Here is a 13,338-nt window from a genome sequence, read left to right as displayed (position 1 = left end):
GTTTTCCTTGTTTCGTTGAGAAATGTTGAGGGTTGGACAATATAAATGAGGGTTACCGAGGCGACCAGAGCTCGAAACGCCAACTAGCGACCACCTTCAGCTGTTAAAGCGACGGGCGACGAGCTGTTCGTTCTATATACGGACGGGGCCCGGGTTTCCCCTTCACCCGACTGACTCACATCAAATGAAACCTGCCCATTCTTCAGGCCTGATTGCTCAGCAGCTTAGCCTCACAAAGAACCCATTTCAGAAGTGTGTGCTCGCCTGTGTTATGTGGCGATGACCCCCGACTTGATAACTCAAAGAAAGGGCCGAGGGCCCGTTGGACGAGAGCGCGGGCCACCGTGCGTCGCCCTGGCAACAGCCGCCTCTGGCAGATAGCGGCCGCATCACCGTAGCAACCTCGGGGGGTTCGGGGGGTCACCCCTCGGGGGCTCCCTTGAATGCTCCCACTCCCCTCGCACACTCCCCCCTTTTTCTTCCTGACAGGTTTTTGATTGGCCGACGTGCGTGTGGGCTCTGCACGCGTGCAGCGAGGCGGCGCAGGGGTTGCAGAGTGTGATTTGTGCGCGTCAGTGTCTTGAAATTGATGTGAGGAGGGGAAAAAAGTGCTCTTGGTGCTTCGCAGGGGCCAAACATTGCACCATGTTTGCGACGGCGTAGTCGTCAGGTGACACAATGCCTGTTAAAGGGATCAGGATTCGGGCCCGGAGGCAGAAGAGGAACTCCTGTGCAGGTAGGCGCGTTTGTTCTTCCTTGTGTGTTCTTGGTGGGAACGCGTGTCTAGGCACACAACTATTTGCACATGCGTACGCGTTCACAACTTCCCAGCACAAACAGATGGTTGTGCTCCGTTTTAAAACCGTTGTTAAACGCTAATTTGTCTCCAGGAAAATGGTGTTATTCTCAGCGGGAGAGTCACTCACAGCTAAGGGTGAGACGTGGAGTTCAGATAGAAAAATAAACGTGTGAATTAGGAGAAGGAAGCGAGGAGGAGGGAGACCGTCACCAAAAGCTGGTGGTAATCGGCAAATATCGCAGTGTAGGCTGTGAGCTGGCTTTGTTCAGGGATGGTGGTGAAGAGAAGCTGGAGACTTAACTGAGGAGTTGAATGGAAGCTGATGGAGAAGCAGACAGAGCAGTCAATGCAGGTGAAGTTCTCTTCTTCTTCTTGTTGAGCTATCTAAGTCTCTAACATCAGCGTACTGCCTGTGTGTGAATTACAGAACCTGGTCTAGATGTTGGTTTGTCGTTCAGAAAGGGTTGCGTTGATAATCTCGAGCTGCTAGATGGGATTATAGAGAAACACAACCTGGGACATTGTTTCCTTTTCAGCATCTGGAAGTGTTTGCAGGTCGGAGGGGTTGACAGTTCGGACAATAGTAGCGCCACCGGACAATGCTGGTGCGGTGACATGCATATAATCAGCCATTTGAATAATTCAACCTGCATTAGTGTATTATTAATCAGGGGTATCATATTTAGAAAAACATGACACGTTATACCTGCATACGAAAGTAAAAAAAAACAACATGTAACTTGCATGATATGTTTAAACAAGACAAATTTAATGGTGCAACGAGATTAAAGCATAAAATCATTCTGAATAATTATGTATTTTGTAACTTAGATCAGCATCTTTGTTATATAATACTAGTTAACATTAGATGTATGTAATAAAAAGATTTAGAAACGTTCAGTTAGGATTTTCTGCAGGATGTGATTAGATTTAGCCCGATTTAGCACTTAATGACTACCTCTGTGTTTGTATGTTTGTTTATAAATGAAAAAGTAGACACTAGCAGCGTATGCACCTGTGTGACTGGCACATTATTATGTGCAATTAGCTAGAAATAAGTCATTTGTCAGGGCAACTCGACTGGGACTGCCTGGTCATGTTCTGTGCAGCAGCGGGGGAGTTTTTTTTTTTTTACTGTTCTATGTCTCGCAGCAGGTTCTCTCACTCCTTTTACTTTCTGCCCACCCCACCCACCCACCCATCACCAGCCCACTGGCCACATATCCGAGGCGTCACTTTCCTCGTTGGCGCCAACAGCTGCAATAGTATTTCATCAACACTTTCCTCCCTCTCTCACCTTCTCGCGTCGCCCTCTCCCAGCTTTGTCTGTTTTAACCCACGTTGTTAACCCCTTTCTCTGTGCGTTTTATTTTTCTTTTCCATCACACGTGACATTTAATTATCTGGCAGTGCGTTTCAAATGTGCGTTCTCCCGTTCATTTTGCCTTCATTTCCTTCTTTCTTATAAAGACAGATGCATTTGTATTGATGCCTTTAAGAAACACAAGTTTCTCAAAATTCCCCTAAAATTAAATAAAATCATATGATTATTAATTCTGGTAAAAAAATAAATAAAATAAAATAAAAAAAGAGAATAAAAAACATATAATGTAAGATAATGTCTTTATAAAGGTTTATCAAGCACAATAATGTTATAATAAAATAAGAACGTAACTTATATGTAGTAGATAGAAAATAGTGTTTGGATGCTTGCATGTAAACTGGGAGTTGAAACAAGAAAAATCAAATTGCGGCTGCAATATTTATCTGTAATCTTTTGTCCGTAGCTCTTTAGCCTCCCTCTCGCTGCCCTTCCGTGCCCTCCCTCATCCTGCGCCTCCGTTCCACCTCCTCACATCAGTCTTAATTGCCTCGCTCAGCGCTGAGTCATACACCGCGGCCGTGAACAGAGGGCTTCCTCTCAGACACGCACAATGACTCTTCTTCTTCTTCTTCCCTCTTGATCAGTTGTCGAATTTCTCGAACGCTGTCCCCAAAAAGTCCACGACATGGAAGTGGTTGAACACGCGCGCGGCTCCTAATGTGACCGTCGCACAAACGTCTCGCGCCTCGCTGCCAGTAAACCAATACTTCCTCTTTCCCTCAGACATTAATCACAGGATATTTACGTGCCTGTCAGCTGTGTCACACTTCTTTATTCCGCAGGCGTCGTAACAGCCCTTGATGCTTTCTCATTTATTCAAATCACATATCAGACGTGCTGTAACAAGGCCTTCAGGTCTGTCCAGTTCATTAGGGAAGCACTGGATGAACAAAGCTCTCTCGGGCTTATTTTTTCCTATCATGACCTCGGTGTTCTCTCATAAGATTTTACCTTTAGCAACGTGTGATACAAACATCATGACTAATTGGCTCCAGATTTGAACAGGGAGCTATTACTGTCAGACCGATGTGAGCAGCAGATTACTAAATTTAGACAAGTGGTTCTGCAGCTAAGCAGGATGTGCTTTGAACATTATGAGATTATTTTTCTAAAGGGAAATGTACAAGTTGAAAATAAAGCAGAACATTTTTTCCATGCATTAACAGTAGCAGAAAGCTGCTACTTCCCTTGTATGATTTCTGATCAGGAGTGCACCAAATATACATACATACACTGATCAGACATAACATTATGACCACTGACAGGAGGAGTAAATATCATTGGCCGTCTTTTGATAATTCAGTGTTCTGCTGGGAAACCTTTGGACCTGGCATTCATTCATGTGGATGTTACTTAGACGTGTACCACCCACCTAGACCAGACCAGACCAGACAGCCCCACCCCATAGAAATGACACTCCTTGATGGCAGCAGACTTCCTCAGCAGGATGCAGCCTGACACAGACACACACACACAAACACAAACACACTGAAATTATTTAGGAACATTGGACCAAAAGACTAACAACATCCTGTTACCAGACATTACAGGACACAATCAGAATAATAATAATAATGATAATGCATTGGTTTTATATTGCGCTTTTCCATTTTAGATGCTCAAAGCGCTTACAACTGGATGCATTATTCATTCGCTCACACAGTCACACTCTGGTCTCACTTGCACTCATACACCTGGGGGCAACGTGGGTTAAGCGTCTATGTGAATATAGGTATATTTTTTACATAGACTAAAAAATACTTCTTCTTTTCTAAAAAAGGTGTGTGAGGTATTTCAGAGTCACTCTGGTTTCTAAAATTCCTCACATAGATGACATATTTCTGCGCCACGGTTTTTCTGCTGACTTTCAGTAAATGCTGATACCGACATATCTGCGAGAATTATGGCGTCGTGCGAACAATCCAGCAGTCTCCCCTTGGTTTAACTCTCGTCTCAGTTCAGGTGGTGGAATGAACTTCCGGCTAAAAAGTCAAGACAAACGCGGTCATTGTTTCACTCTACACCTTGAAGCAACAAAAGTCCTTCACACTTCCACTTCCAGAGACAGCAGGGACTCCAGTTTGGGGTCTATTTATATATTTCTTTGTATAAAAGCATCCATATCCGACATATGAATCTAATTCTGCGTTTCTCTTCTCTCCACATCATTCCCTGGTCTCCACCTGACACCTATCCCACCTCTCTTTTGACCCTGCCTCTACAAATCAACAGGTAAGTGCTTTTCTTAGAGCTTTCTCTCAAAATCAAGATGTTTTTGGATGAGTCCAGATGTTATTGTAATACTAGAATCTTCACCCCTTCCACCTTAATCTCCTTCGAGCCGTTTGTGATTTGAACTCAACAAATACTGCAGTAGTAGTCGCTGCTGAACCGCGGCTCGAAGCTTTTTGCGCTGCCAAGCTCTGGTGATTTATTGATTTGTTTTATGTTGACGTCTGGAGAGATGGGAGACGTTCCCCGAGAAATGTGGTGTGAATGACGGGAACCAAGTTGTGAGCTTGGAGGCGAAGCTTTCAAACGTCGGAAACGGCTTAAGGGGCGTCTTCATTGACGTGGGAACAGAAAATGAAATAGTGTCCAGTGTGTTTGTGTGTGTGTGTGACATCATTAACCTCAGTGTTTTTGTCAATGCTATACCATGCAGAGCCCACAGGCGCCGTTCTCTTTTTCCTCACAGTTCACACACACATGAATCCACAGTCGCGCACACTCGGAGCGCCTTCGGTAACCACCCACAGGGACCGAGGCTCACTCTCAGCTCAACCATAACATGTTTTTTCTCACTGTAGTGCACTGCTGACCTGCTCTCACACCCCTTTGACCCGTATCACTTCCCCTCACGCTGGTCGTCTTTCTGTGCTGCCAGCGGCCTGTAGCTACAGCTGACTTGTCCAACCAGTCCCACCGAGCACTTAGATCCGAAAATTTACCGTCGCGTCCACTATTTGGACACGGAAAAGATGTTTACGTAAGGAAGTGGAACCTCCACGTCTGGGACTTTGTGAGTTTGGGGAGAGCATAGAAGGTCAGAAAGGTGTTGAGAGAAGTCTTCCCGTGTGATTTCACACAATGTTTTTTTGTCTAAGTTGTGCGTTTGGGTAGTTCTGGTATATTTTGTTTTTACAAGGACACGGCACATTAGTCACACCGGTGTAAATATGGCAGTGTTGTCTATTTAAAACATGAATTTAAAAGGTATGTGCCGTGTCCGTCTCTTGTTGAACCTGTAGCGCAGGACATTTACATATGAATAGGTGTTTATTACATTCTCACTCCTTACCAGATGAGTTCTCACAGTTCTGATGAAGCTAATCACGTCAATCTATTTGTGTTTTTGATTTATACCAGAGTTTTAAATCAGTTGCCAATGACTAGTCGGCACAAGCGAAGCTGCTTACAGCATCTAGAGTATGGTGGGGAAATGAGAGTAGTTACTAATGTAAGTACGGTTCCATGAATTATCCGTCCCTCGTTGAATCGGGAAGAATGATACAAATTAAAAAAAAAGGTTTCTGATGCTCCAAATAAAAAGAAACACACTGTTCAGAAGAAGCGTTGCAGACAAAGACCAACACTGATCGCCTTTGGTGTTACTTTGAAAAGTGTTGAGGGAAAAGAAGTAGCTGACTTCCGTCATATGCTCCGGTTGACAGTATTTGTGTAATCCCGCTCTAAAATTCTGCAGCGTTGCTTTAAAATCTGTGTGAATGTTTATAAAGCTGGGGAGAGCATGATCGGTACAAATGGAAAGTCAGAATTTTCTGAACATCTGGCCGCTCTTAAAACATGTCTGTGTTGACATGTGAAGATAAATTAAATTCTGTTATAGTTCCCGATGATTCATCACTGCTCGCTCCCTTTACAGTTGTTGACTTTTTATTTCGGTCCGGCTCAGTTAATCAATTAGAGGGTAATTCTCAATGACTAGCGAGGAGGAACAAACACCGGTTGTGTTTTTCTGCTGCGATACCATCTGTGCGACAAATTTTACCTCGTTTTCAGTGGTAACCGGTCGAGATGCCATCGCAGATTTATATCTGCTGTTTATGCGAGTGTGTGCAGATGTGTAATCAGGTGTCTGTGTATGTCTTGGACGATATAGGGTCCCCGGGGCTTTCTTCGTCTGAAATTAGGTTAACTGTGTGTCTGTGTGTGTGTAGATGTGCGTACTGTAGTGCTGCAGGCTACGCAGGAACTCATCTGTGTCTCTACAAGTTATTAAGCTCGCTATTCTCGACTCATTATATGAGCCTTTGGGCAAGAAGCAGATTAACTCTCTGTTCTCTTTGTCCTTCTTTGGTTCATCTCTCTTATATTATTAAGTATTTGGCTTTGAAATCCCAAGGATCTCTTTGTTTCTTTTGAAATCAGTGAATCTTAAAGCCCCGAAAAAAAGAAGATTTGTAATATTGGTGTTGTGAAGTGCTGCCCTGGCAAAAGAATTTACGCTCGTAAGCGGTTTGGGTCTCAGAAACACAGCTAATCCGGGTGATCAGTGGTTTGTGGTTGTGGTTTGATCTGATCTTATTGGCGCTCTGGCAGTCGTCTCATTAGATATTTCAAATACCTCATTGTTGCACATGAGGACAGTTGTTTTTTTTTCTTTCTGCACTACTGTTCTGCCAGTAACGCTTGTCAAATGGCCATAAAGCTTTCTGATGTTGGTTATTTTTGACACTCTCTTCTCTGCATTTCTGGCCATCTGTGCATGAAAGGTTGTCTGTAAATATGCCCCATTATCCTCTTTTAAGTCCACCTTTGAGTCTGCCTGTTGATGTTTCCCCGAAGCCTCTTACCAACTAATCACGCTCAGCCCTGACTTCTTAACATATCAACGTTAGGTAATGAGACGGTTTTATTTGAGTCAGAAATTAATCCATATTATTATTTTGAAGCAAAACCAGTTGCGAGGCAGCCGCCTTTCATCTGGGGAGCTGGTGCCTTAATGAACGTCTGTGATTGCGTCTAGACGAGTGGGAAGCTGAGCGATCACACGCAGAAGCACTACCACAGAGTGCACGACACCCACAGATAACTATATTTACAATATTGGCCAAACCAAGGCTCTACCCATCACTTAGCTTGGTGAGTCAGTGTTAGAGAATGGTCTGCTGACTTTATGGCTGGACTTTTATTAAGGGTCTGGAGACCGCAGAGGCTACTGGATGCTGAATTACACAAGAGTTGTTGAAAACATCCGCTGTTTGGTTTCTTTAATGGAGCAGAGTTGGTCGGCGGTTTCCTAAAGAACACAGATACAGGTTTCTTCTCTGCCTGTTCTTGTATTTTTATTATTGCCGTTGTTTTCATTGGTTCCGTTCCCGTTTGCTGCCAGTGGACGAGTTCATTTCTCAATGCCTCCCACTGAAGAGCAGTGGTTCATCATCCTCTATTCAGTTTGTTTTTGGCTGAACGCATGTGTCACATGAATCCAAAACTTGATACTGATGAGTTACTTATGAAGTAGTTACAGTCAGGATTTCTTGGTTGCTGTGGCTCTGGTTTTGGGCGTGTTAGCTTACCCCCATAATAGAAAACTTCCAATGCATTTGGCCGTAACTTTTAAATTTCTAGGAGCCTGTGCAGGTTTAAAATTGAAATAAAAATGTGTAATTCTGCCAACTGTAGTGTGATAGCTAATGTTAAACATGTGACGACAAGAGGCTATGGAGTATTAATGAAATGTACCGCAAGGAAACACCATCCATGACTTTGGTTATAGTAGGAAGATTTTCTTGTTAAATAGAGAGAAGAAGCTAGATATACACTCACTTGCCACTTCATTAGGTACACCTGTTCAATTGCTCGTTAACACAAATAGCTAATCAGCCAATCACATGGCTGCAACTCAATGCATTTAGACATGTAGAGGAGATCAGGACATTTTGCTGAAGTTCAAACCAAGCATCAGAATGGAGAAGGAAGGGGATTTAAGTGACTTTGAACGTGGTATGGTTGTTGGTGGTCTGAGTATTTCAGAAACAGATCAGATTCTCATCATAGACGTGCAGCCGACAAATCTGCAGCAACTGCACGATATTATCATGTCAATATGGACCAAAATCACTGAGGAATGTTTCCAACACCTCGTTGGAAGTTTGCTATGAAGAACTAAGGCTCTGAAGGCAACAGGGGGTCAAACCTTTTACTAGCAAGGTGTACCTAATAAAGTGGACGGTGGGTGTATTTCTATGTTCTACTTGTTTCACTCTGAAATATTCAGGGTGGAAAAGAGGGTTAGTGTTTGGGTCGACAAGCAACCAACTGTCAGCTACAAAGCGTTGGGGTGGGGTGGGGTTAGCCACGAAGGCTAAAATATTTACCGTTGTTTAACTACTCCGGGTTAAAATGGTCCAAAACTCCTTTAGTCTGAAGTTAAATAAATAAAATTAATGGAGCTGCAAAGCAGAGACAAAAAAGTGAGACTTGGGTATAAAGTCATTGTAATTTTGGTCTTTCTGTAGAATTAGTAGGTTGTAAAGAAAATAAACGCGCGCCTCACCCTTTAAATTGCGGTCTAAAAGGCTAATCACAGAGCCCAGGTGTAGAGGAACGCTTCTTCCCAAGAACCTCAGAAACATAAGACAGTTTAAAAAACAGCCCCGGAGGAGGAGAACGTACCGGTGGAACCCGAGACACAATAGAAAAAAAAACACACAATACCTATCTTGGACGGGGCTGTAATTCTAGTTTTCGTAGCGGTGTGTGTGCGCAAACAAATACCCAGAAATCACACTGGGAAATGCACCCCCAGACACACGGACGCCTGTGCACACACACACACATATAGACGCACACACCTGTAGGCAGACGGAGACGCGTGCGTGCGGACTGACACGAGGGCCAGCTGCACACGTACACAAACACACAGGGAAAGTCCCCGGCGCGGCGGCCCGCTGCGGGTGGGTGGCCCCGCGACCGGTGGCCTTTGGCTCGGAGTCCGAGGTGGGCCGAGAGTTTGTGTTCCACCTCCGCGACGGGGAGAGACACAAAGGACGGCTCTGTTCGAGGAACGGGGTGAGAAGGTGCGGAGACGAATGCTGGAAATGCTGTGATTTATTTAATTAATTCATTCATTCATTTTTTTTCTGGGATGTGAGATTGGAGATGGACAAACAAAGGAAAAGGGGAAGATGAGCCCGAGACGGAGAGAGAGATGAAACAAAGGGAGAGGAGAGATGGGGAGAGACAGATGGGGAGGAGGAAGGAGGGAGAGAAATGGATGGTGGCCAGATGGAACTCTGCTCTGAAACTTTTGACAGCTCGTGGGAGGAATATCTCTCCTCTGATTGGGGCGTGTGTGTTTTGTTGAGTTTAATCATAGCGCAGCAGATATGAACCCCCCGTTTGTTTATATTCACTCGCGCTCCGCCCGCTCACTCTATTTTGAGTTGATCTATTGTTGCGACTGCGTGCTCCTCGTTACCCCAGTGGTTTGTCTGCAACGCGCCTTGAAAAACCCCAGTAAAGCTGATCTGGATTTGGCTCTCGAATCCTTCTCTATTAGGAGGACTCTCCTTGAGAGCCGCCCTTGGATCAGGAGTGAGCGAAGTGCGCCGGCCGAGCGGAAGGAGGTCTCAGGCGGGAATGTGTGCGAAAGTGTGCGTGATGGTAAATTAAAGCTGGTCCGGCTCCAGAGTTTAGAGGAGGCTCGAGCTTTAGTGATGTATCGCTGGGAGCCTGGATAAGACGGATGAGCTCAGAATAACGAACAATTTTGCCCCCGTGTGTGCGTGCGCGTGTGTGTTTGTGTGTGTGTGCGTGCGTGCGTGTGTTTGTGTGTGTGCGTTTGACGGCTCACAGCTGCAGAGGGCACTACGCCAGACCCAAAGTCAACCCCCTATTGTCACGGTAACGGTCGGCCTGCCGTCTGCTTAATCAGCATAAATTCCGTCTCTCACCCTCGCTGTCTTTTTGTCTTTCATTCTCCCTCAATCACTTTCTCTCTATCTGTCTGTTTCCCTCTCTTGACCTCGTCTGTCTTCTGTCGCTCTCCACTTGTATGTCTTCTTCTATCCCCCTCCTCCACTCCTCTCTAAATCAGCGTTAATGCCACCGCTGAGTGTTTCTGGAAGAGCTGCAGATACAGTCTTTTTTTTTTTTTAACACAAACACACACACACACATACATTTACACACCCAGTCGCAGTATGGGCGAGGGCCACACACACACACACACACACACACACACTCAAATGGCTGCTGCTACTGTTATTTCACACATCCTGGCTTTTATTAGAGTTTTCCTCTCCCTGTTTTCCACTTGCGTGCCTATTAAAAAGGGTTTTATATATGTAAACACATGGCGTATAACACTCACACCTCTGGGCGGTCAGTCTGCACGTGGTAAGTTTAAAAAAAAAACAAAAAAAAAACCCACCTTTCTTCTTCTTTTTTTACTATAGTGTTTTTGTTGTTCTCATTTCGTTTCTTTGTCAGACAAAGAAAGAACGAGGTCTCAGCGGTGGACCGTGGCACCTGTAGAGAGCGGGGGGGGGGGTTTGATGGGTTTGTTGCCAGGTTGGATTCCCGGTGGGATGCCAGATTGGCTGTCGGCACATGGGCTAAATTTTCGTCTGAGCCTCATCCTTAGATTATGCAAGAGGACGCACGCTCTCGTGCATTCCTTCTGCGAGAAGTTCATCTGAAACGGCGACGATCAAAGGCCGGGAGGGATTTATTTGTCGTTTTAAGGTAATTCCGATTAAAAGGCGCAGATCACGTTGGTGTAATCTCTCCATAGCCACTATTTTATTTAAGATACATAGAGATTAATGTGGCATTAGGACTGAAGAATGAAAACTCTCAGAGGCTACGTCCACATGAATAAGTCAAAAAGCTGTATTTGTGAAATGAAATGAATCTCTCTTCGTACGCATGCTGTTGAAAATGCTTATCACAAGACCACTGATGTTGGTATAAACAGGAAGTAGTTAGTTGTTTGCTGAGTTGTAGAAGTACTATGTAGGAATAGCAACACTTGATTAAGTAAAAACCACGACAAGTGTTATTGAAACTAAGGCCAGGATGACCTACATTAAATTATCCACTGGTGAGAAACGTGATCGTGGACGTGGTGATCAGATCACGCTGCTACGATTCAAACCACAAAAACAAAACAAAAAAACTATATTTGCCCCGAAAATGGGTTTCCACCGTCCATGTCTGCTTTTCTAATTAACGTCATGTGATCTGTATGTGGTTATTTTATGGCCCGTCTGTAGCGAAAACAATTAAACACACATGAGACGCATTAAATAAACTGAGAAATCCCTAACGAATCTGCACTGCGTTTAAAGGAAGCAGGTCTGATATAATTTCTCAAGCGGCGTCCAAGTGGTTTTAGCGCGTGGGTCCGCGTGCACATGACCTGTAAATCCATACAGGCGCGTTTACGGTGCTCTCATGTTCGAGCCATGTGCCGTAAAAACCTCGGCGTTCCTCCGTCCCGACTTGGTGCTTCCCTTCAAACAGCTGTCGCCTTTCAGCTTTGTTAAAAAAAATACCAACAACAACAAAAAAACACATGTGTGTGCACGCACATGCACTCCTTACAGTACAGTACAGTCCTACCTTTAAAACAGGTTCAGCCACATGTCAGGAGAGGCACAAGCCCAGTTTGAATACTGTAGCAGTGACAAACACGTTGCGCCGCGGTTCTCGTGCAAACGTGACGGGGAGCGACTCTTTGTGCTCCGTCACAAAAAAACCCGACTCTGGGAACACGAAACGTCGATTATGCGCTTTTGACTAATGTCATGATTTGAAGTAGCCTCTCTTTTATCTGCGCGCGCTCGCAGAGAGTTATTTGCATGGTGATGTGCGAGTGTGTGGGTTTACTCAGGGTGAAATATTTACCTTGTTCCGTGCCAGGTTTCAGATGTCATAATGTGAAAACTATTTCCTCCTGGTCGTATCTGTAGCTGTGCAGGAGCTGCGAGGAGAAGTTGCTCTGATGTGGAAACTTAACCCTAAATATAAATCCATAACACCCCAGTTTTAAATGTTCGCACGTCACCCGAGGGCCCTTTTCCCCTTCTTTTCTTTTGCCAAACGTACGCGATCAGTGCATGAAAAGTACAATGCATATGTAAGCCACATCTGGCCCCAGGTCTGCGGGACTAGCTCCTCCGCTCAGGCACGACCGATCAGGAATGCACAGAGTCGACCGCACCCTTTCTCCCCTTCAACCACTGGACGCAGGCCTGCTGGGCGTGTGTGTGTGTGTGTGTGTGTGTGTGTGTCTCTGTGTGTGTGCGAATGCGCTGCTCGGATTACCGGAGCTCATTTGTCTTGTGAGGTATAGCGCCACTCCTTTCTCAAACTTTTATTCTTTTCACGCTACGCTAACACCTCGTTCCTTCCCCGCTCTCTCCCCGTCTCTCGAAGCAAAGAAAAAGGCCCCTCGCCTCGTAAATCTGCAGCTTTGCACGTGAACCGTGTACAGATCGTTGTGCAAAAAAAAAAAAAAGGGCCGGAGCTTTCATCCCGGGACCTTTTCACATATGTGGCTCAGATGCACACCCTGTCCGCTCCTCCTCCTCCTCCTCCTCCTCCTCCTTTGTCTTGATGATGAGGTATTTATTCGCAAAGCATGTTTCCAACGTTGAAACTCAACACAGCTAGCTTCGAGTCAGCTGCTGCTACTTTGAGCTTTGAGGGCAAGGGTTAGAGTATTTTATTTTTTTTTATTCTTTGTCTCTGTAGGTAATCCTCACTCACACATGACTCTTAGACACACACACACACATATTTTTAAGGCCGGAGCGTGGTGCTCCTGGCTAAGCCGGCAGCTTTTGCAAGAATATAATGGAATTAAGAGGCATACCGTAAAGCGCACACACAAGTGCTTTCAGTTAAAGTCAGTTAGTCAGAATAATACATGCTGGAATAATGGAGCACGTGGACGGAGGAATGAGGGATTTGTTTTCTGACCAGGGTGAGCTGCCAGCCGTTGACTCCAGGGGTCGGGACCAGCTTCGTTGCTGTCTAACAACTCAACGAGACCCTGTTTGTGTGTGTGTATGTGCGTGTCCTCGAAAGGGGCTATTCCACAGAGGCCAAATATAGGCCTTGAATGTTTGAAATAGCTGTGTTATCCCTGACTGGAGATCGTTATCTACACACACACACA

General features: G+C 45.0%; 1 protein-coding gene across 3 annotated transcripts in view; it reads left to right on the top strand.

The window, feature by feature from the left end:
• nhsl1b (NHS-like 1b) overlaps positions 1-13,338 on the top strand; it is a 95,317-nt gene that overhangs the window by 21,866 nt on the left and 60,113 nt on the right. The window contains exon 1 of one of the 3 annotated variants that reach the window (XM_047573456.1): positions 1,031-1,151. The exons of the other annotated variants lie outside the window; for them this stretch is intronic. Within the exon in view, the coding sequence (XP_047429412.1) occupies positions 1,112-1,151 (40 nt within the window). The 5' untranslated portion in view covers positions 1,031-1,111. Of the gene's footprint in view, positions 1-1,030; positions 1,152-13,338 lie in introns of those variants that run through there. 3 annotated transcript variants of the gene reach the window in all.

Source organism: Mugil cephalus, chromosome 21, assembly GCF_022458985.1.
Source record: "Mugil cephalus isolate CIBA_MC_2020 chromosome 21, CIBA_Mcephalus_1.1, whole genome shotgun sequence".
Lineage (NCBI taxonomy): Eukaryota > Metazoa > Chordata > Actinopteri > Mugiliformes > Mugilidae > Mugil > Mugil cephalus.
Note: the sequence above shows the minus strand (reverse complement) of the source record. Positions and strands in the feature narration are given on the sequence as shown.